The following is a 25,461-nucleotide window of genomic DNA, read 5'->3' as shown; positions in this document are numbered from 1 at the left end:
TTACTATAATAAGGGACATAGAGGCTTCACTAGAATGCCGAAGGGGTCCATGGCATAAAAAGGTTAAGATCCCCAGAAAACCTAAAGGAAGAATGGAAAAGGGAAGTTTGCCTGTTAAGACTATTTGATGTTATTTAATGTTGGTCATAATTAAAATTAAGTTTTTAATTAATGTGAACTTTTCTTCTGAATAGAAGCTCAAAAAAGACTCACAGAGAAATTACAGGAACTTGAATTTCAAGAAACTGATGAACTCCATGGAGAAAACCCTCTGCTTTCCCAGCTGAAAGCAGAGCAAGAGAAAGTAAAGCAATTTCTCAGGTAAATTAATTTTCCTTTTGAACAATAAAAGCTCAGAAAGTCCAGATACCATATGTTCAGATTTCATCTTTCGCTCATTATCTCTATCTCTCCTGATCACTGCTGTCAGTAGAAAAGCTGTGTGTCTGAGGTAGTTTTTCAACAAACAGTCCCTTGAATGCTTTCTTTAATGTGACAGATAGAAACCTTGTGACAACATTTTAAGGACATTGGAGTTTTATGCTATATAGGCATAGTAAAGGGATTGACATGTGAGTTTATTGGTGTAGGGACCTCTAAGATGAGGGAAATTCACCTCTCAATGAAAGTCAGTATATTCTCTGCAATTTATCATCTTAAACACTGAAACTAAGGGCAAGGATGTTGGAGGTGGTGAGGGTTTTGTTTTGTTTTTCTGTAGGATGGGAATATGTTAAATATGTTGGTGGACATAAACCCTGAACACTGAAACTAAAACACTGAAATATTAAGTGATTTGCCTAGAGTCAAACAGCTAGTATATGACAGAAGAGGACGTCAAATTCAAGTCATTATTTTGCCTCTATCTACTATGCCATATTACTTCTCATGTACACTGTATGTAGTTTCTAAATAGCAACAATATTTATTTTGGAGGAAGTTTTTCTTAATAGGAAAGACAAGGTTATAATAATGTTGCCATTGAAATCTCTGGAGATTTTTTAAAAACTACCTGTTCCTTGTACAAGTATGTGCTGCTTCATAGAGAACTGGACTTGGAGTCAGGAAGATCTGAGTTCAAGTTTGATTTCAAATATTTACTAGCTGTGTGATCAATTGTGGGCTAGTCACTTATCCCCGATCACCTCAAAAACTGAAAAAAAATAAAGTAAAATAAAACCAACTTCCTGTTCCAAGAAAATAGAGATATAGCTCAAGCATGAGAAATAACTTTCCTATTTGAATAAGCTCAAACTATCTAAAGCAAATTTTACTTGTTTTTTCATTCAAGAAATATCTACTGATTACCCACTTTGTCCAAAACTCTATAATGGAAGATGACTAACATAAAGGTATTTCTCAATTGATGGTAAGAAGGAACATGTCTTCATCTAAAAAGTTTCCTTCTTTTGAAAAGGCAAAGAAGTAGAAATAAAATAGAAAGACATTCCAGATAAGGGGTACAATGCCTGTGCAAAGGCATGGAGATGGGAGACACAATGTCTTCATTGGAGAAACAGCAAATAAAACGTGGACTGAATGCCAGGGAATAAAGTACCTAGAAAACTAGGTTGTAATAGTCTTTAAAGATCAAACAGAAGACAGTGGTAGTCACTTTCTTCAGCAAGAGAGTTAAAAGGTAGATATATGTTTTGGGAATATCATTGTGTTAGCTATGGATAAAATAGTTTGGAGATAAGAAAAATTTGAGGAAGAAAGGGCATTTAAGAGGCTATTGCAATAGTACAGGTTAAGAGATCATGAAGGTATTAATAAGGATGGTGGTTGTGAGAACAGAGAGCTGATATGAGAAACATTAGGGAAGCAGAATGCATAAGATTTGGCAAATTGTGGATTTGGAGGGAGATGAGAAAACATGAAGATACGATAATGACTGTTGCAAATCTGAAAAATGGTAGTGCACACAAAAGAAGTCAAGAAAAGGAGCAAGTTTAAGTTAAATGATAATAAGTTCTCTTTTGAGCATGTTGAATTTAAGATGTCCATAGAAAATTCTGATGGAATTAGCCAGAAGGCAAAGGATGATGTAGGACTGAAGCTCAAGAGAGAAAGGCTGGGGCCATAGATTTTGGAGTCATCTATATAGAAGCTGATGGGATCATCAAGAGTAAAGAAAGAAGAGAATAGCCCCAGGACAGAATCTTATTGGACATAGATGATGAGACACCAAAGAAGATTGATAAAAAGTGGTCAGACAGAAGAATGGGATTGAGAAGTGAGTGAAAAGGAGGAAAAGCGTTAGGTATTAATACCTCATTCCAGAAGTTTGTCTATAAAAGGGAGGAAAGATTTGCCTTAAAAAAAAAATACATAGGTGGATACATTGTTGGTGGACCTGTGAACGAATTCAATCATTCTGGAGAACAGTTTGGAGCTATGCTCAAAAAGTTATCAAACTGTATATACCCTTTACTGGGCTTATATCCCAAAGAGATCTTAAAGGAGGGAAAGGGACCTACATGTGCAATAATGTTTGTGGCAGCCCTCTTTGTAGTGGCAAGAAACTGGAAACTGAGTGGATGCCCATCAATTGGAGAATGGCTGAATAAATTATGATATATGAATGTTATGGAATATTGTTGTTCTGTAAAAAACAACCAACAGGATGATTTAAGAGGGACTTGGAGAGACCTACATAAACTGATGTTAAATGAAATGAGAAAAACTGTGAACTGTGTGACCTTAGGCAAGTCACCTAACCGCAATTGCCTCAGCATGAATAAACAAATAAATAAGCAAACAAGCAAATAAATAAATAATAAACAAATGGGAGAGAATGGAGCACATTAGAACATAACAGGGAAACACGGCAAGGTTATACAATGATCAATTCTGATGGATTTGTCTCTCTTCAACAATAGCATGATTCAAACCAGTTGTTCAGTGATGAAAAGAGCCTTCTACACCCAGAGAGAGGACCATGGGAACAGAGTGTGGAACATAACATAACATTCTCACTCTCTCTATTGTTGTTTGCTTGCATTTTATTTTATTTCTCAGTTTTTTCTTCCTTCTTGATCTGATTTTTCTTGTGCGGCAAGATAACTATATAAATATGTATACATCTATTGGATTTATCATGTATTTTAACACATTTAACATGTATTGGACTACCTGCCAGCTAGGGGAGAGGGTGGGGGAAAGGAGAGGAAAAATTGGAACAAAAGATTTTGCAAGGGTCAATGTTGGAAAAATTACCCATGCATAAGTTTTGTAAATAAAAACCTTTAATAAAAAAAGAAAAGAAAATACATAGGTGACAGTTTTTGTTAATGATGGGAGAGGGGCCAGCTAGGTGGTACAGTGGTTAGAGTACCAACCCTGAAGTTAGGAGGACCTAGTTCAAATCTGGTCTCAGACACTAAACACTTCTAGTTGTGTGACCCTAGGCAAATCACTTAACCCCAATTATCTCAACAAAAAAAAAAAAAAAAAAAAAAAAGGCCAAGAATGGAACATATTAGTACATAACAGGGAAAAAATCAATACATAAACAAAAAACTATATATGGGAAAAGAATAGGAAATTGTGGAGGTCAAACTTCCCCAAAAATATGGGAGATGATTGAGAAGAAAGATTGACTTTGACAGAGGATTATTTTTTTCTCCAATGAAGACAATGGAAGAGATACCAGGGGATGATGTAAAGATGTAAAGTGTACAATTGAGAGAAAAAGGAAATCAATTTTCTTGGTAAAGAAAGAATAAAATATTTTTACAGAAATGGATGAAGAGATGTTGTAGATAATAATAGATAATGTAGATAATAAAACAAATAAACAAAAAACATAAATAAATAGAAATAATAAAACAGAAAGTGAGGTAGGTGAAAATTTAGAACAGGTGTTGTGGAGAATCCATTAAGGAGTCAATCATGAAAGTGTAGAAGGGTTACTATGTTGCAATAAAGTCCAAGTTGAAATTAGGTAGCATATTTGTGCTGGAACCCGTGAGCATGGGTTGTATTGAGTTTTTCTAAGGCATATTCAGGAACATGTGAGATGAAAAGGACAAGGACACAAGGTATTAAAGGGTAAAGAAGATAAAGTTACAGTGTTAGGATTATGAAGGTAGGAGAAGAAAGCTGGGGAAAGAAATGCTAAACCAGTCCACTATCTCTGCCAAGAAAATCCCCAAAAGAGTCAAAAAAGAGTTGGATATGACTGAAAATGACTAAACAACCAACAAAGGGAAGCCACAGAGTTGATGATGGATGGGGAAAGTGAAAAAGTGGAATGGCTAGAGGAACATTGGGCAAAATAATAGGGTAGGATGGGTTGATAGATTGAGATGCAAGGTAAAGAGATTGAGGTCAGATAGAAGAATTTTAGCCTTCTAATTAGTGGGTGATAGCTTGTGGGTGGTTAAAATCTAGAGTAAGGCCATCCCTGTATGTGACTCAGGTGAAATGAAGGTACAAGTCAAGAAAGTTGAGTAAGTTGGTGAACTTGGAATTCAGAATGCTAGACAGAATATTGACATATACTCCTAGAATCTTGAACAGCCTTTAAGGATCTATTCTGAGGGTAAATTAAGAGAGAGAATCCCCAGAACTTACTTAACATACACAAATAAGTGACAAAAATTCAGAATTCATTTAATTAATGTTTACAAAGATTAGGAAACACTGTCCTGGTTACAGAGAAAGAACCACATAACATAATTTGATGCTGAAATAGTATACAGAAGTTGTATCTGCTCAGTGATAAATTACAGAGAACTAGTCACAATTTCTTAGTTAACTGCCTAAGATCAACAGCTCACATTTGCAGGATTTCTACCTTGGAATAAGAATATATAATCAATCTCTGGCCATTGAATTAGACTGGCCATATTCCTGAATCTCACTTTTTGTTGCCTTTATCAGCAGACAAGTTTGTTCTTATTTACATATCAGAAATTCATCATTATCATATCATGTCATGAGCAAGATAAGGTAGTGTTTTTTGTTTTAGTTTTATTTTTGGTCATACTAGATGCTATACTCTCAGCTGCTGACATAATAGCCATGCATTAATAGAAATCAAATCAAAGGTTGTATGTTGTATGATTGATTCCCCCAAGTCTCAGAATAGAACAAGCACTTCTGCTAAGTTTAGTTAATTAAGGAGGGATAAAGCCAAACAGTAATCCTCCTCTCTCTGATTTTTTTCTCCCTTTCCAGAGAAACTTCTCCCCTATGGTCTCACTCTCCTGATTGGTGCCTATTCAGGAAATGATCCAGCCATGCTTCTCTTCCCTCACCCTGTCACCTCCTCCACAATTCACAGTCTCACCATTTGCCTTGGTATTCTATTTTTTCCTTCCATTCATTCCATGTTCTGGAATCAGGAACTATGATCAAATCTTTTCCGCTATTGTTTCTGGATATAGTTGAATGTGTCATTTCATTCCTCTATTGTCCTACTCACCATCCCCTTTCTGGACCAGTTTTCCCCTTTAGAATGTGACTTTGAAGGCAGAGACTATTGTTTCCTTTCTTATTTATCTTCTGTTTAGCACAGTATAAGCACACAAAAGTAAGCACTTAATGCTTTTTACCCCTTTCTTCATTCATTCAAGGGGTTAGGATTGGTTGGGGTTAGGGGTAGGAAAAAAGCGTGAACCTGATTCCAAATCTTTTTAACAAAGGAGGGAAAATGATTTAAAGTGGGTAGATAACTGTGGCTCTGGGAACTAGGGAAATATATTTGGGAATAGTGAACGTCCAAGGAGAGAAGGTTGCTGAATGGTGAAGACAAGGAGAACGTCTGGGAGTGTGTTACATAGTGAAAAGGAAATAATATTCACCCTTCTCCTCCTCCCAATCAGAGGTGATGCTGATGTTTATTATTGGTGATGGTTGTCCTTCATTTTGAAAATGACCATGATCTCAGGGAGAGGATGCCATGATGTACAAATGAATTGCATTTGAGTGAGGGATGGCTGTACAAGGTCACCAGTCTCATTCTTTCCTCTGGAGCCATCTGGGTCTAGTGACAATGTAGAGATCAGGTTGACTGGAGATGGCCCTGGATATTGTGATCTCGAGACCTCAGCCTTTTTAAACTAAGATCTTTAAACAGGTTTCAATTTGACTGAGGCAGTGGCCCATTCAGTGATTAATGCTAGGTAAGAAAGAAAAAAGGCAAAAATATCTTTTTTAATCTAACAAGAAAAGGAATCAGTCTAAAAGGGGAAGACCCTCAGTCTTTCTGGCCAAAATAGCAACAATTACTATTTATTTTCACCCAGGACCAAAACAAAGACCAAGTTGCTTGACTCAGGACCTTTTGTTGACCAATCAATGAGAGCCAGGGTGATTTGGGTTTGAGTTGCCTCAGTCAAATTGAGGTAGATTGAAAACTCAGAAATAGATAGTGCTTGAAAGGGAATGGAGTTTTTAGCTAGGTAGCCTTTTGACTCTAAATTATAGATTCTGAGAGGAGGAGCAAATTTGCTAGCCATAGGAAAATTAGATTGCCATCTTATTCCTAGTAGCAATGGTATTTGTGGTCAAGGCCCCATTTTCTGAGAATTGGGGTACAATAGTAAACTTTGGTCCTCAGATGCTCCATGTGGCTAGTTTGCCCAATTTCCAAAAGGACTTCTGGTAGCATCTTCATTGATTTTTCTGCAAGACCAGCTGTGATCCAGGTATTAGGAGGAATGAGTTATATTGTAAGAACAAACTATTTTAAATTTAATATGATTCCTTTTCTTGTTTGTGGGTCTATGTTCTCCTTGTTTTCTATTCTCAGTATAGGTAGCTATACACAATTGATTTCTTCTGTTTTATTTTTCTGTAAAGTTCTTTACCATGATTTTGCTAAATACTCAAATTGCATCATTTTGAACATCTTTAATGATACCAAGCTCATGATTCTATAATTTTTGTAAAGGAGACAAAGAAAGAGGAGGATTGTGTCACTTTAAGGCAAAGAGTCGGTTTAGAATTTGGCTGTAGAACTCGGCTCCATTTTCTCAATTATAACATGTTAAGATTGGAAGGAACTTTAGAGAGTATCCATCCAACTCCCTCTAATAAGGTCAGACAGAAAGGTGGAAGAAACTGTGAAGGGACAGTGGCGAGACAGGCTGCGAAGAAAATGCCAGAAATGTTAGTCTGTGTATAAAAATCTCTACATGAGTAAATTTTGGGCACACAGAGAGTGTATTAGAAAGTGGGATTGAGAAAAGGTGAATAGAGTTGTGAGGAATGAGGGGTTTAAGTGTACTTGAAGAAAACTGAAGCAAAGAGAATAAAAGGTCATAAAATAGGACTTGAATATTTTTAGGTCTATTTGATTATCTCATACTAAAAAAAATTCTCTCTTTAGGATTTCTTCTAATTGTCAACCAGCTCATTTATGAATTCTTAATATACATCATTCAAAGTTGATTACTTGCTTTCTTGAGGATAAGCAACATAGTTACTGGATAAAGATTTGGTATCAGAATAAGGAAAAAGCTGAGGTCAAGTATACTTGCTGACATTGATTGGCTTTGAGATTTTGGCAAGACTTCTCAGTGCTCTAGGTAATTCTTAAGACAACAAGGTGCCCCAGGAGACATAGATCTTTATGGGTTGAAGAAGTTCCTTCTTGGGACTTCTTAAAACCGATGAAATCATAGGTCTATTTTTTAAAGTTTTTTTTTAAATTAGACTAAAAAATCCTGTTCTTGATTAAATGCTATCAGGAAACCTGTATCATGAGAAATATCCCTGAATCTAGCGCTTGAGTCTTCTTGACTGGTCTTTACTTGTTGATAATTGTGACCACTGGGTGTCAGTATTGGGATGGAAGTTTGTGATACCTTTCTTAGTTTGGTTTAGAAATGTCACTCAGCCCCTTTGAAATTATGAAATGAGATTATCTTCATCAATAGAGGTTAACTGTGAGAGCACATAAGCATTTTTATGTTTTCATATTTCTGTAGATTGACAGAAATGTGCCTAGCATTGTATAGATTGGTACTTCTCTGAAAGGCTGATTTCTTTCTGACTCTTGAAAAGTCTGGATGGGAAGAAATTAAAATATTCTTAAAGATCACTTTTGCACATGACCAACAAAGCATCATTCATATTTTCAGAGTTGTTTCAGTATTCCTTTCAAATTGTTCAATGATGTATGTGGAGCATGCTCAGGTGCATCTTTCTCACCATCCAGCCCAATAGCAAACACTCTCAAATGTCACTTTCTCTCTTAGATGGGGTGGCATTGAAAAATGAGTTTTTGTCCCTAGAGTAAGGATGAGTAAGTGAAAAATATCAATGAGAGAAAATTTAGTGGATAAGAGCATTGGATGAAGTGTAAGGAGAACTGATGTTTTTTTCTGCAATCTGATAACCAGGTGACCTTGAGCAAGTCAGAGTTTCTATAAGGCATCTGTTTCCTCACCTGCAAAACAGATCAGATGATTTCTTGGTATTTCTTCAAGCTCTAAGATTCTGTAATTATCTGAGAATTTACAAGAGCCATTTAATGAGAACTGTAGTAGCCATTTAACTTTCAGGAACTTAAAAAAACCACCAAAATCCTAGAATATTTTTCATATAGATATAAATATAAAGAAATCTATGTGTGTGTGATCCTGAACTTTTCCCTTGATTAGAGCACAAATAAGTAATTTCAAGGCAGAAAAGGCCAAAGAGGTGAACTTTTCAGATGAACACTGGAAAGAAGAAAATTCTCAAATGCAGCTTACAAAGGCAAACCTGGAAAAATGGACAAAGACACCTAGAATCTTTAAGAAGACTGATGATACAAAGGAGATGTTGGTGAGTTAAGCTCCGTAATATTCTCTTTTACAATCTTCATTTATCACTTATGCATAATATTAGTACAATTTCTATTTTCTTTATTCTTTTCTTAACATTGTCTCGCATATTACTAAGATTCTTCTGAATCAAGTCTCACTCCATTTTTCCTTTTTGTGTTATTTGTATCTTGAAAAATATCTTAGTGACACTTTAATACTGGGTTCAATATTTAATTTATTTACTCCCTTGATGCAATGGTAGATAAGTTCTTGAGTTGTTTAAATTTCCTGTATTTGGCATCCTTTGAATGTTATAACAGATTGAATTGATATAAACATGAACCTCTTCCATCATTTTATTTGTTGAAATTTTGAACAGGTATTAGTTATATCTTATAATACTTAGTTTTCTTTTTATCTTTTCATTTCCCCATCTCCCATTCCTCATCACTATCATTAGTGAATTATTTTCTGCCTTTCCTACCTTTCACCATTCTAATACCAGCTGAGCAGGGAAAGGAGTGATCACACCCAGCCAGTATAGTCAGATAAGATGCTCTCTGGGCTGCTTTTGAAACATAGCTTATTGATGAATTCTTCCTGTCCTTGAGCATCCCTAGTCTTCTCCAATGAATCAATCCATAGATAGTACATTCCCCACAACAGATAAAGGAAGAAACTTGAACTTTCAATATCTCACATAACTACCATGCTACACTTCCTGCTTTTGAGACTTGTCTCTCTACCTTTCTGCTCACTACTTGTTCACTGTCTATTCCAATATGTCAATTTGATTGGTGATGGCTCAGCTCTTTTTCTGATGTCTGACTCCTTCACATATCTTGGCTAAGTATAGTTGAATGAGTGGAGAAGTAAATTTTCAATCATTGTAAATACATCTCATACCTCCTTTACCCCATAGCACCATCAGGACAGAAATATTTTAGGGAAGTCTCCAGAGAAAGCTACATCTATGATTCCCAGCACTGTCCTCCATTTTAAAATATACTATATTTTGCTTTGACACATTCACTTTTACTAATTCTTAGACTTTGGGGATCTGCATTTTATTTGGCTCCTTGAAGATTTACTTTTTATTTTGTTATATTAAAGTATGAAGACAGTTATTTAGAGATTACAAACCCAAATCAATCTTCCCACCATCTTTGACCAATGTCTTATGACTAGATGGACAAATTGGGACATCAGGATAATTAAGGTTTTTTTTTCCCTATATTAGGCTTTTTGACTTTCCTCATAAAATGGCTCAGTGTCAATTAGCCATTTTAATTTGATGCAATTATAAGAAATAAATCACAATAGAAATTTAAGTTCTCCATTAATGTATATAGTGTACTGCTTACATACATTATTCATTTTTTATCACATACTAAAGTCAATGTCTTTTTTCTTCCTCCTTTAAAAAAGGGCCTTAAAAACAAGGCAATAAGGACCACATAGTATCAGAGGCAAATGGGACATTAGCAACTTTATTCCTGTTTCATCATTAAATAAATGTGGAATCAGAAGGTTTTCTTCTCCTTTCAAGGTCAAATGAAGACACTAATAATTGAACCTGGTTCTCATGGTTCCTAGTACACTCTTCCTCATCCTTCAGCTGAATCACATAGTGCCAAGTTTGGCAGAAAGATAATTTGTTGTTTCTTTCTTGAATAACAAACAGATTTTAAAACAGCAGATCAATGGGCTACAAGAGCAATTCAAGATGAATGAATTCCGATGGTCTTTAGCTCATATCAAACTCCAGAACCAGATAGAAATCTTAATTAAACAGAACCTGGAGCTCCAGGATGAACTTCGAGCTTCGGAACATCAGCGACTGGAAATCAGCAACAAATCATTGGCTTTACATTCTGCAAGAAGGAAATCGGAATCGCTGGTACCCAAATATGTATTTTTATATTCATAATAAATGACCATCATTTATTAAGGGGAGGCCTTTTTATTTTCATGTAGTGCCTAGGGCATCTCCTGTTATCCTATTGGAGAAGTTTTCTAAACTTCAAACATAGCAAAAGGACTTAACCTTGTTTAAATCAAGTCCATGTCTTCTGGATTAATAATAAATCCACAAAAGAGTCAAGGTTAAGACCTCTCAAGTAGTTTCATCAAAAAGTACAATGTCTTTTCTAGCTCACACTTCTTTAATTTGTTATTTGACATAATCTATGGAAAGGCCACATATAAGTGAAATATGAACAATTTTATTATAAATACAATGGCAGTAGAATGTTATTTTAATGTGGGACAGTAATCATGGTTTTAAAAAAGCTATCCCCTTAAAACACTTCAACCATATGTATCTCCATTTACGTTAGGAGATATACAAATGATATATTAAAAAAGGGTGAAAAACATAGCCATTTTTCCTAGAATTGGCTATTCTACTAAATCAATTATATAACCAGTACACCTACAGTCAGTATAGCAAACACAAGTGACCCTTTGTGGTCAAAAAGAGTTAATTCATGCAGTTTCCAGATGGGCTTACCTCTAAGGAAATCTGTTCTTATTTATCTTTTTAGTATAGTGGAAAAAGAAGAGGTAATGGAGTGGGATAGTATAGATGGTAAGAGAAAGCTTTGGATTTTATATGGAAAATTCTAATCACGACTATATAGCTGAAAAACAGAATTTATTTATTTATTACTGTGCTTGTGCTCATGTGAAATCTTTCTCCTGACATTTTGTTTTTGATTAACTATTATTTAGGCATCTGAACTGATTTTTAGAGGACCTTCAAGCTTGTCAAAAAATGAGAGAACACCAAAGCAAGCTCGTCCAATCAACTTCATAGGCCAGAGGTTATCATCTGAAAAATGTACTTTTCTAGAGGTAATTGCTATTTTTATGTCTTAAAAAGGAAATCCATGTGCCAGATATGTAAACATATATATTTTTATCCATAGTTTTTTTAGTCTTTCCCTTCTTCCTTGTGTTAATTAAATATCCTTCCTTAACTCTCTATTGAGGGATACTCTTTTAAAACACACACACACACACACACACACACACACACACACACACACACATATCCACTCTTACCCATCCAAATAGCCCAAACAACAACAAAAAATCTCAGAAAATGCCCCTAAACTTTGACATTTAATTAGTATTGATCCACTGAATCTAATGATATGGGTTAAAAAGTAGATTATTGTTGGAATATGTTGTTTTTTCCTGGATCAGGCCTGTAATTTCATAGTTTTAGGGACTTCTCAATGAGGAGACTCTATTTACCATTGCAGACTGGCATCTGAGTTTACCTTGTAGTCTCAAAGAGTTGCCTGGCTCACTGAGTGGTTTAGTGTGATGCTCAGGATCACATAGCTAGTTTTTGCCAGAGGCAGGATTTGAATTTAAGACTGAGTTAAGGTGCATCTCTTTAGCCACTTTTCTAGAGGGAAACTTTGGTAGACTAGATAAAAGATGTGTCATAGGATCTGAAAGATTTGAGATCAAATACTGCTTCACACCCTTATTAATTGTTTGATCCTAGGCAAATCACAATCTCTCTCACCCCAATTTCTCATTTATAAAATGGAGATAATAATAGCATCCATGTCACAAGTTTTTTTGAGGAGATGATGAATGTAAAATGCTATGCAACCCTTACAATGCTATGTAAAAGTTAGCTATTATAATAATAGCAGTGCCCTTGACACATAGTAAGCATTTATTAAATGATTTTTCATTCATTCATTGTTATTATGATTATACCATGGCTCTTGGCATGGGTTATAGGGAAAAATACTGTAACCATTCATAAAGATTTGCTTAAATTAAGCCAACAGTTGGCTTTAAAGTTTGCAAAGCACTTTACTATATTATTTAATCCAGTAGTATATATTGTTTGTGTTTCTGGGTTGGGATACAGTCCATAATCTGAGGTTACATGGAAAGACTAGACTACTTCCTAAGGTCCCTCAGAACTATTATAGTCTGGGAAGTCTTCTCAAATTGTAGAATGAATTTATATATGTATATATATATATATATACATATATGTACACACACACACACACATATACTATGTATTCATTTGTAACTGTGAACCCCCAGATTCTGGGCTTATGGAATTTTTACAATTTCTAAACCATCCGTTTATTGGAAACACAAAAATTAACAATATAATTTCCCTGAAGTCCTAAACCATCACAAGATGCCAAAATAATACCTTTTTTTAATCAATAAATTCTTAATATTCCCAAGGTTGAATTTTCTCAGGTGCTTTGTTTGGAATTTGAAGCCATTCACAGCCTAGTCCCTTCTAGCATTTCAAATGTTTTTACATTTTATTCTTCTCCATGTATTCCATGGGGTAACTTGGTGTTTCTCAATCCTGATATTCCATCTTTTTTATAGCACTGGCTGCCCCAGTGTTTGGAATACACTCATTCCTTAGCTCTGTATCTTAGCGTCTCTGTCTTCAGTATAGTATAAATTCAACCGTACCTAGCACATAATAAGGACTTGATAAATGCTTATTAATTGATTGATTTTCTTCAAAGTGGATATCAGTGTCCCTAATTTCAAAGATGATCACTAGATTTTATTTAATTTTATTTATTTATTTATTTTGCTGGGGGCAATTGGAGTTAAGTGACTTGCCCAGGGTCACACAACTAGGCAGTGTTAAATGTCTGAGACAGATTTGAACTCAGGTCCTCCTGACTTCAGGATTTTTATTTTTTTAAATACGTTTTAGAGAAAAGAAGATCTACCTTGGGGTCAGGATCCAACGAGAGATCTGTATTATTTTAGTTGTCTAGCATAATTCACTTATCAATATTCTGAAAGGTGGAAGAACATGATTATCTTTAAAACATATGGTTATCAATTGGAACAAGAGGTTTGGCAATTGTTAATGCTGTAAAGTTACCCATGCATATATCCTGTAAATAAAAGGCTATTAAATAAAAAAATAAAAAAATAAAACATATGGTTATCATTAATGTAATAATACACAATTATTTGTTTTTAGCCAGTAAGTAATAAAATAGAAAGAATGGAATCTAAGAAATCAACCCCAAGAGAACAAAGAGAAAAAGCTGTTTCCAGAAGTCTCCGTGTCAGAAGTCCACCACCTATTAGAAAGAGATCTGACCTGGAAAGAAGAATCCCACCCTTTGATCCAGAAATGGTAAAAAACCAACAAAAACAGTTACCCAAGAACCAAAACCAAAACAAAAAACAGGCACTTAGAATCAGATATGATATATTTTAAGTTTAATATTGAATAAAGGTCTTAACAAGATCACTATCAATTTATTGTTTTGGAGAAGAATCATAGTTCACTTAAAATAGTCATTTTTCTCTGTCCTTTCTATGGTTTGATTTTAATCTTGACCTAGTTTTCGAGTGCTAAACAAGTAACTAATTACATGTAACATTTTTATTTATTGTTTTAATCTGCTCTTTTGTGTTCAACTCCCATTCATTTAAAATAATTATTGCTGCATTTTCATATTATTCACCTCTACATCCACACCCCAGTACCTAGCACAATATTGACTTCACAGTAGACACTAAGAAATATTAGTTCTTGGATTACTGTTGACCACCTCTTTGTCCAGTAACTGTTTTAGTCCGCATTCTTCTTGACCTCTCTACAGCATTTACCATTGTTGAATATCCTTTCTTGTTGGATCCTCTCTTTTCTTTAGGTTTCTATAAGACTAGTCCCTTTTGGTCTTCCACTTAAATATCCACCTTGCACTTTTGCTGTCTCCTTTGCTGACCTGAAAAAATGTTGACATATCCCCAAAACTCTGTATTTGGTCCTCTTCTCTCATATAACTTCTCATCAGGCTCAACTATTGTTATTGTCTACTAATTGATCTCCCAATCTCTAGTGCTGAACCCAAAGTCAAGATCAAGTTCAAATTCAGCCTAAGACACATTATAAAGCAATAAGAATAATATAACTTCCCTTCCAAGGTTGTTGTGGGGGATAAAATGAGGTAATTAAGATAAACACAATAAAATGAGAGTTTTTCAAACTTCAAAATGCTTTTTTATTATTATTACTCCTAGTCATCTCTGAACAGCCACAATAGACATTTTCCTGAAGTTCAAATTTTGCCCACACTCAATCAACTTAGATGGCTATTACCTCATAAGATCAAATATAAATTCCTCTAGCATTTAAAGTCCTTTGCAACCGGACTTCATTTTCCTTATGCAGTCTTATTATATAATAACTGTGCCTATGTTGCACATGTTGCAAGCAAATTGATTGTCTTGGTATTCCTTGTAGACTTTCCCTCATGTCTGAAATTCTCTTCTCCTATACATTTCTTATATCACATAGTTCCATTCAAAGCTCAAATGCCATTTCCTCCTTGAGTCCATTCTTGATTCTTCCAGCTGAAGCTGTTCCTCCTCCTCCTCCTCCAAAATACTTGGTATTTAATTCACATACATTTTATATGCATTTACATATATACATGTTGTTCCCCTTAATGGAATATAAGCTTCCCAAGGATGGTGACCGATTCATGTTTCTCTTTAGATATCCTGCACTTAGGCCACTGCCAACTACATATTAAACATTTAATAAGTGCCTATTGATTTATTGATTAGTCTTTACTTGAGCTCTTGGGACAAATATTTAAAAGTTATCATTTTTATATTTAAATTATTGTCACATTTTCATGTTATCCTCTTGTTGCCTATAACAATACTCATTACAGTATAGGTCCTGTATCATGGTAATTCATGAACTAATATGGATTACTATAATAAAAAATAATAGTTTTCTGATGAATTAAAAAAAATAATTTTATATTCCCATTGCATCTGAATTATAGTAGGTGCTTGTGAAATGTTAGTTGACTAACTTTTTAAAAGAAATTGAAGTCTTATTTATTGTTGTCTTAAGACAGAAGCATATCTATATCTGATACAGTAAACATATCAAGTTCTTTTCAAATAAAACATTTTTATTTTAAACTTAACAAATACCAATAAAAAAAGCATTTCTACCTACAAGATTGGAACAGAAAAGTGCATTGTCTATGAAATCCATTGCTTTATAATCACCTTACACTGTGGATATAATGCATTCAATGTATAACTTTTAAAGCTGTCCTTGTAATAGTTTCCAGTTCACTGGGTATTGCTGCATCTTCAGGTCATCTATAGATCTCCAAAAAATCTGCAAGAAACATGTTTGAGAAAATCACCTGTGCCAATTTCTCCGCTTGTCCTGTATAATGAAGACAGCTTGGCAGCTTATGAAAATGGTAAGAGCTGTCAGAAAGATTCTCTGTTGAATTTGAATTAACTTCCTAGAAATTTGTTTAGTTTTTGTTTTATTGAGTATATCTATCCCATGTATATGGTCATCTTGACTTATTTATTATGACCATTTTAGGAAAAATACTTCCTTCCCCTGGTAGTCATCATTTGTTTTTTTTTTTTTTTTTTTTTAAAAGGACTTTGTCATAACTTTGTGATTGTGATATTGTGCAAGATAACATGACTCTACTTTTGTAATCAATATTATTTTCCTTCTAGACAAATCACCACTGATCTCTGGGAATTATGAAGATGCACTCCTCCTTCCGGTATGGAATAATGATCATAAGTCCTCTGTCATCCATCAGAATGAAGATACTCAGAAAGTTAAGGTCAGCCTCAGCCCATAATTCGAAGCAATCACAATCATATCATGTCAATGTAGAGGTTTGCTCTTGGGCTAGAACACCTCTAAGATTTAAGCTCTATATAAATATTCCCAGAATCAGTAAATTTTCTAGGGGTGAAAGGCCATTATCATTGTTTCTATGTCCTTTGGAAAACCTCAATCAAAAAAAAATCAAGTTAATCTAAAGGCCACTGGGTAAATGTTCCTGTTACCTATTGGGCTCAATCAAATATTACAGAAATGGATTGATTTAATTATTTCCCCATTTCTTAATAGTTTGAGAAGCAGGAAAAAGTTTTTAAAATTTTCATTTTTAATATTAACATTATTTAAAAATTTAAATTTTTAAAAATTAAATTAAAATTTTTCTAAATTTAAAATGTTTAAAAATATTAAAATTCTAAGATATTTTTCATTTTTTCCCTTAAGTTTGTTACTATGAGTAAAGTTTTCAATTTATGATTTCAGGTCAGATTCAACAATGAAATCTATCTAATAGGAGGATTTCCAAGTCCTTTCACAGAATCAGAGAGGCAGAAGGAACTTTAGAATTAATCTAGTCCAAATCCTTAAGCAGTGAAAGAAACTAGTCAACAAGATTTCTGGCAAGTGGTTCTGGCATTTGCTCCCATACTTCTGAGGAGAATGAACCCATTACTCCATGAGGCTGCACACTCATTTCAGGAAGATTGTAATTATTAGAAAATATTTCTGTATATTGAAATAAAATCTGCCTCCATGTAACTAAGACTTAGCTCTGAGCTCTGAGCTCTGAGCTCTGAAAATAATCAGGTTAAATTTAATTGTCCTTCAGCATGATAGCCTTTTAACTATTTGAAGACTGGGTTATAACTCCTGTTTTCAGATCTTTTCTTTTTGATTATATGTTTTATTAGAAAGAACATTAAACATTATTGCAAATACTTGTCACTATTTAGAAAGTAATTACATTTAAATAAATTAACTTGGGAAGTAGCATTAGCTTAGTGAATAGAAAACTGGCCAGGAAGATCTGGGGTCAAATCTTGTTTCTGATCCATATGGCTAAGTGATCTGATCAAGTGATTTATCCTCTCAATACTCTAAGTGCCTTGCTAAGATGATAACTTATAAAGTACCAGCCTACCTCAGTAGAGGGATGTTCCTCGTATGGGATTTCCCTATAGCACTAAAATCATTTTCCTATATATTTAACATACTTCTGACAGTGCTATCAATCACATATTAAAATAGTTTTTGGTCAGTGATTTTTATAGTAACCTTTTATGCAATTATAAAATAAAATAAAACCAACCCAAAATGTTCTAAATAGAGAAATGAGCAAATAAATTGGGTATATTCTCAGATTTGTCAGTTGTTTTTCCAGTTATATAGTTTGAAGATTCTTCACAATTCTGATCACCATAATGTGGCTGGATCTAGTTTTCAAGTGGTTCTTTTAAAGTTTGATAACCAGACAACATTCTAGCTGTAGTTTGAGTTTACAATGATTCTATCATTTCTATTATTTCATTCTTCTGTCAAAACATCTTGAAACTTCATTAGCATCTTTGGTAGCTATATCACACAGTTGCATCAAATTGAGTTAATAGTGTAAAAAAAAAACAATTCCAACAACAGACTGTGGGTTTTTTCCCCCCATGCCAATTTCTAAGTTGAGCCTCTCCCCCTCTTGTGCTTGTTGAATTTTTGAATCCAGGCAGAAAACTTCCTTTACTTCCTCCCCTCATTTTTCTTTACTTTTCATATGGAATTTTGTCTTGCTAGATTTAACCCATCATTCCATTCTGTTGATATCTTTTGGATATGGATTCTTCTATCCCTCCAACTTTATGTCACCTACAAACTTAATAAATATGCCTTCTATGCCTTTATCAAAGTCATTAATAAAAACGCTATGAAAAGCAGGATCAAGGATAGTCTTGGGAAAAGAATTTCAGAATTGACTGAGTCCAACCCATATTTACACAGGAATCACTTCTACAACATCTCTAAGAAGAGGTCACCTGGCCATGATTTACAGAGGTCCATGGACAGGGCATCCACTAATACCTGGTGACCCTTTGAATTTTTGAATAGCTCTAATCATTAAGAAATGTTTCCTTATAGTTAAAATTTGAATTTCTGCAACTCCCAACAAACTTGTTTCTACCTCTAATACCCCTCAACTGATTGTATAATGTTTCAAATGAGTCTTCTCTTCTCAGGCCAAATATTCACAGTTTGTTATCCTTATATAGTATAGGTTCTAATCCTCTTGAAAATATTGGTGGTTCTTCCTCTGGATGCACTCTAGTTTGTTTGTGTTTTTCCTGTTGTATCTAGCATCCATAGTATTTTCACATGTTATCTGATTGGAATTGAGTACATGGGGATTATCAACTCCCTCATTCTGGATATGATGCTCTTATTAATCCATCCCAAGATCTCATGTTTATTCAAACTGAGTTTGCAATCCTATAAAACTGTCAGATCTTTCTTCATTCTAATTGTTAATGATCTATGTTTCCCCAACTTGGGTTTGTGAAGATATTTTTTGAGCTCAAGCATAGAACTTGACATTTTTCCTATTAAGTTTCATTTATTAGCTTCCATCCATTATCATAGCATATAAATTTTTTTTTAAAATGCTGCCTTTGTCATCTGACAATTTTGTACCATCTGCATATCTGATAATCATGCCATATGTACTTGCATAAAAGCCACTGATAAAAATGATGATCAGAACAGGACCCTGGAGCAAATATCCCCTGGAAGCTTTTCTCTAAACCAATACTGACTTATTCTTACTGCTTCTGCTTTAGTCCTTCAACCTGTTCCAATTGCACCAAACCTACCTAACGTATCTGTGTGATATTATCACTTAGCCAACATTTTCCTATCTTCTAAAGCAAAGTACTAACAGCAACTATGTGAAGTTGTTTACTAAAATAAGATCCTTCTTCTTATGCCATTTCCTCTTATATATCAGTCTTTAAAATTTTAATTTAAATTTTTTTAAATTTAAATTTAATTTAAATTAAATTTTCTTTTAAATTTTTCTATTTCTTTAAAATTTTTTAGAAAAATAAGGTTAATCAAGCATTAAATATTCTTAATGAGGTTCTTTGTGATCACTGCTTCTATTTCCAAATCATCCCTTTACTAATATGTTCTAGCATTTTGCCAGTAATTGAAGTTAAGCTCATTGGCCCCTAATTTCTAGAATCCTGCTCTATTTTTTTAAATTGGAACAATATGTCCTCATCTTCAATCTTGAAATATCTCTTTTGTTCATTTTAAAAATGACAGTATTTTAGTAATCTTTCTGGGATGTAGTTTGCCAAGACTGGGTAATTTGAATTAATTAATAATAGATTAATAATAATAATAAATTGATAGATTAATAATAGATCATAAGGTTCTCCTTACTATAGTCCTCATTATCTTGATTTTTAGTTATTTCAGGGGTCAGAGTTCCTAGGGCTGAAGTCAGGAAAACCTGAGTTCATTAAGCTTCTCAGACATTTGCTTTGTATGTAATGCTGGGCAGCTGTTAATCTTTCTCAGTTCCTCATCTGCAAAGTGATCCTGACACTTCATCTCTGATCCTATGGATCATTTTTTTCCCCACTTACCATTCCAAAGATTATTTTATGTAGTAGAGAAAACAAAATCAAAATAACTGCTCGACAGTTCTGCTTCCTGCAGCGAGCTAATAGAAACTTCTTTCTAAGTTGATCAGAATCCAGGTGCTGGCATTGATTTGTGTAGTTTTTCAAGGTGATATGAATTTCTTTCACTGTACAAAAGAACTTATTCTTCTGTTCTCTGTTTTGTTCACAAGGGTAGGTTCTTTCTTTTCAGGATTATGTTGACAAATAACACTTTCCTGATCCACCATCCGATAGGGAAAGGCTTTGGATTTGTGATTTTGCAATTACAGGGAATTCCCTCGTGAGGAAAGTCCATCTGCCAAGGCAGGTTGGTATCTTCTCTGCAACATGTAGTCTTGGAAAGTTGCCTAGCACATTTAGAAATTAAATGATTTGCCTCCGGTCACATAGCCAGTATATGTCAGTCAGAACTTAAACAGAGACCTTCCTGGTTTCAAAGTTGTCCTTTTATTCACTATGACACACCAACTTTCTAGTGGTCCTATTAAGAAAGAAATAAAATTAGTCCAACATTTTCCATTATTTATTAACAGAATAGATTGCTTCCTCTTGCTACCCAATATCCTTTTTAAGTTTCTCTAAACAGGCATCTGAAGATTTCATTTATTTATTCCCTACCACGGGGAATCTACCACTTCCTATTACAGAGAATTATTTTCCTCTTAGAACACTTGAGCTATATCTCTCCATTACTATACAAAGTGACAAAACAAGAAAAAAAGTTTGGAAAAGTGGGAGGAGAATGAATGAAAAATGGGAGAGCCACAGAGTTAGCACTTAATGAATTCTTGTTCACTAATTGATTGGGTAGGAATTAGGAAATGTGAGGCTTTCTCCTGCTTCTGATTTTCCCTAGATGAATTAATTGGGACAAGTTCCTTAGCATCTTTGGGTCTCAGTTTTATCATTAATAAAAAGAAGGCTTTTGACTAAGTGATCTCCAAGCTCTCTTCCAGTTCTAAGAGGATGTGACTAATATGTGGAACCAACAATTTCATGATATAGTCTAGTATTTCACAAAAATCAACATGGATGTCACTTGTCTATAATTTATAGAATTTACTTCCTCCTGTCCCTTGCCTTCTGAATATTGGAGCAGCATTTGTCTACTCATTTCTATTTTTTCCAGTATGTTTCTCTTCTCATTATTCAAAGAGTACCAACAACTCAGAGATCACACCTGAAAATTAATTCAGTATTATGGGGGATGGAAGTCCCCTAAACTGGACAATTAAAATTATTGGAAGAAAATAGTTTGTACTAGACTGGTCTATCGTTTCCTTCTCCAGCTCATTTTAAAGATGAAGAAGCTGAGTTTTTAAGGTTAAATGCCTTGTTCAGAATCAATGCCTACTTAGCATCTGAAGCCACACTTGAACTCAGATTCATTGTGCTAGCTAGCTGTTCCTCAGATTATACATTGATTCCTAAATAGTTAGCAGATGATCATTTCTCTTATATTTGGAGTGTGTTAATACTGTTGTGGAATTCTTCCCAGATTAGACCAAAAGAAATGAGGAAATGAGAGAATAAAAATCTTTATTAAAAAAAATTGATTCAAACTATTGCTAATATACATCCTCAGGATACTGATGTTCCCTACTTGAGATGGTCTACAATAAAGTAAATATAAATGAATATTAGTTACCATTCAATTCCTCTACCATCCATGAGAAAACAACAAAAGACCTATGATGGTTTTGACCTATAATGGATTTTGCTTCTTTTACCACTATCTGTGCCTGTTGAAATGAATGCTTGTCAAATATTAAAATGTAATGGGAGTTTGTCTGCATTATCATATAATGACTGTCATCAAGACCCATCGAGCTATAGCAAATGATTGTAATTTTTTTCATAGGATTTTTCTTCCAAATTAGCAACATCCAGAAAGCTATTAACATCTATGAAGAATAAGAAAAGAGAAAAGAAAATACAAAAAGAAATAAAACATTCAGATGGAAAGGTAGGAAACTGGACTCATCATTTCATGTGTGTGTATGTGTTGTCATTCTAATCTACTTTGGATTGTCATTAGGACAGAAATTCAGGCAGAATTTCTTCTAGCAGAAAAAAAAAATGAAGGGTTCCAGAGTCACTGTTTGCCTGATTTTCAGTTACCAAAAAAATCTATAATCCTTTTTTTTTCAACAGGAAAACATTTTTCTTTTCTTTTTGAACTTGCCTTGCTCTATATTAGGTGACTCTAATCTACCTTTGCACCCTTCTCATTGCCATCACATTCTCCTCTGATCATTTAAAAAATGATTTTAGTACTTGAAATAAAGTCTAATTTAATACTCTTGGACACTGAAATCTCTCTCTCTCCCTCCCTCCCTCCCTCCCTCTCTCCCTCCCTCCTTCCCTCCCTCCACTCTCTCTCTCTCTCTCTCTCTCTCTCTCTCTCTCTCTCTCTCTCTCTCTCTCTCCCCATCACTCACTATATATATATATATATATATATATATATATATATATATAGATGACCGCAATTCATTGTAATCTTATATAATTCATTTTATGCTTTAAAGACATTATTCTGAAAAGGGGATCTTTTGAAATCATCAGATTGTTAAAAGGACACAAAAATGGTTAAGAACTTCCACTATAAGGGGATCTTAAATTTTCTCTAGGTCACTCCCTCTGCACTTACTTCCTAATCCTTTTCCATCTACCCTCTGCAGTTCCTCTGAGTGACCTTACCTGCTTTCCTCACCTATTACAACTTACTGCCTGTGGGTCTCCCCCTTTCCCACTGCCTTATGTCTCCTACATCTCTTTTCTTCACTCCTCAACCCTGCCCCCACTTTTTCATCGTTTGGTAGAAGATGGATTGAACAGTTTACTTGTATTAGAGAATCTGAGAAATGGGTCATCGGCATCTTGCCTTTATGCTTGAGCCCATTTAATGTAGATGAATACTGATAATTAAAGATCAGCTCCTTTAAAACAGAACTAAGCTAAATGTTGTTTAATGTATTTGGCAATCTGTTTGGGTTGAAGGGGTGGGAACAGAGAGGAGTGAGGAAGGAGGAAAAATTGCTTTGGGTCCTAAGGTGATCATTGGTTTGGCCAGCAGGTGGAGCAAGTGGGCAACTTTTGTTCAAGAACTGGCAGCTGACTTTTGGTGCAATCCAGGTTTTTGTTTGTTTTTTTGTTTTTAATTTTTTGATGCTCTATGCATTTTCCCAATTTGTACCAGAATTAACTTTTAAATTGCTAAATTATAGTTTAGAGCATCATATTATATACAGTGTAATTCAATTACCATAAACATTTCATATATGAGCTGGCAACTCTGGACCAGTATACAAAATTGGCATTAACTCAGTGGATCCTAGTCTGAGGTCTCCAGAGACCATTAAAAGTAGGGAATATCAGTACCCTGAGGACATTTATTAGCAGTGGTTTGAATCAGTTTTTTAATCAAGATTTTTATTCTCTCATTTCCTCATTTCTTTTAGGTCTAATCTGGGAATGATGATTGATCAGGGGTTTTAATCTCCATGAGTTTCAGTTTCCTCATATGTGGAATAGGAATATTAGCACTTTTATTTACCGACCCCCCATTGAACTGTTGTGGAGAAAACATTTTGTTGAATTTCAAAATAATATATCAAAGTGAGTTATTGCTCTCCTAAAATTTGAGGTGACATGGACTTGTGCATTGGTTCTATGATTATATTCTTAAAAAAAAACTGTCTAAATTTCTCCTTTATATGCAAAGATATCCTTAAGTAAATTCCTACAATAGGCAATTTGTCATGATTGCTGGGTCAAGTTCTGCGACCATTGCCTAGTGTAAATTCCTAATGTAACTCTAACTGCCATTGAAGGTCCAGAGTAATGTTTGCATTTGTTTATTGTGACTAGTTCAACTCTGGACCAAAAATTGACTTAATTGAAAATAACCCAGTAACAAAAAAATACAGAAAAGAAAACAAAAAAGATGTTCAGGGAATTCTATGGTGGTGGACCTTCCAACAACTTGACTTCTCAATTTTTTACTTGCCTGTGATTTCCATTTTGATTCTACTTCAATGACCCACAAATATCATTGATCATTTATTAAACATTTGCTTAAGCTGAAGCTGCCACAGTTCTAAGATCATGAACCCTGAAATCCCCCTTTCTGATTGTCATCTTATCACCTTGTAAAGTGACTTGGTGTAGTTGCTAGAATGCTGACCTTGGAAGCAAGAAGCTCTAAATTCAAATCCACTCTTTGACATCCAAGATGATGTGTACTTTTGAAGGCCTTAAATCTTGCACAATCATTCTATCGGTTTTTGTCTTTCTATGATGTACTTTCTTCCCCACTTTATCTTTAATATGTCCAAAACCAGCTCTCTCTTAACCCATCCTACCCTTCTTGCCTATTCTATTCTCTCCCCTTGATACTATTGCCTCAATTTCCTCCAGGACCTCCCTCCATCATTCATCTTTTTTCCCCGTTTCTCACTCCATTTCTTTTTGTGTCTCTTTCTTTCTGTCTCTCCCCCTGTCTCTGTCTCTGTCTGTCTGTCTATCTCTCTGTCTTTCCCTCCTCCCTTGCTTTCTCTTCCTATTCCTTCATTCTCTCCACCTCCTCTTCCTCCCCCTACTTTTCTCTCCCTCCCTTTCCTTCATTTCTTTCTCACCACCTATTACCGACTCCCATATTCTTAAGAAACCTTCTCTTGACCTTGCTTTCCTGTGAGTTATTGCTCAAGATTCCTCCTCCTCCTTTTTTTTTTTTTTTTTTTTTTTTTTTACTACTAAACCAGATTTTCTGCCTCCAAGTGCAGTGTTCTTTCCAGTAAGTCCCAATGACTTCTCTTAGGGCCTTTTGAACTAGCACCTCCCCCATCCCTGGCTGTCTGCCTCCTGTACTCTCCAGTGTAATGAAGCTTCTTTCTCCAAGGTTATCAGTCAATCCTTAATTTTCAAATTAATAGCTTTTTCTCAGTCATTAGATCAAGGGTTTAGTACAGGAAGGGACCTTGAAGGGTCATCCAGTCCAACTCCTTAATTTTATAGATGAGCAAACTAAGTGTAAATCCTCTTTCCCTTGATTTTGCTGAAACATTTTGCATGTCAGCTCTATCCTTAACTCTTTGTGTAAACCCTTTTCACTTGGTAGCCTGATGATCCGATCATTCCTTTTTCCAGATCCATCATTATTTCATCTTCCTTCTCCTTTTCACAAAGCATGGATATGCTGATGGCTCTTACTCTCTGCCTTTGGAACCTTATCTGCTCTCATGGCATCAGGAGAAATTCAGATGGCTCCCTTGTATATACATGTACACTTCCATATGTACATATATATATGTACATGTACACATCCTTAATACTCCAAGAACCTCTGATGTCATCAAATGGGTTCTCT

At 34.6% G+C, this 25,461-nt stretch overlaps 1 protein-coding gene across 1 annotated transcript in view; it reads left to right on the top strand.

Moving 5' to 3' along the window:
- LOC100933665 overlaps nt 1-25,461 on the top strand; it is a 94,572-nt gene that overhangs the window by 55,808 nt on the left and 13,303 nt on the right. Inside the window, exons 6-13 of the mRNA XM_031968585.1 lie at nt 195-321; nt 8,616-8,781; nt 10,447-10,662; nt 11,496-11,618; nt 13,768-13,926; nt 15,919-16,030; nt 16,305-16,417; nt 21,952-22,056. Of these exons, the coding sequence (XP_031824445.1) occupies nt 195-321; nt 8,616-8,781; nt 10,447-10,662; nt 11,496-11,618; nt 13,768-13,926; nt 15,919-16,030; nt 16,305-16,417; nt 21,952-22,056 (1,121 nt within the window). The remainder of the gene's footprint in view (nt 1-194; nt 322-8,615; nt 8,782-10,446; nt 10,663-11,495; nt 11,619-13,767; nt 13,927-15,918; nt 16,031-16,304; nt 16,418-21,951; nt 22,057-25,461) is intronic.

Source organism: Sarcophilus harrisii, chromosome 4, assembly GCF_902635505.1.
Source record: "Sarcophilus harrisii chromosome 4, mSarHar1.11, whole genome shotgun sequence".
Classification (NCBI taxonomy): Eukaryota; Metazoa; Chordata; class Mammalia; order Dasyuromorphia; family Dasyuridae; genus Sarcophilus; species Sarcophilus harrisii.
This window is presented reverse-complemented; position numbering and strand designations above follow the sequence as displayed.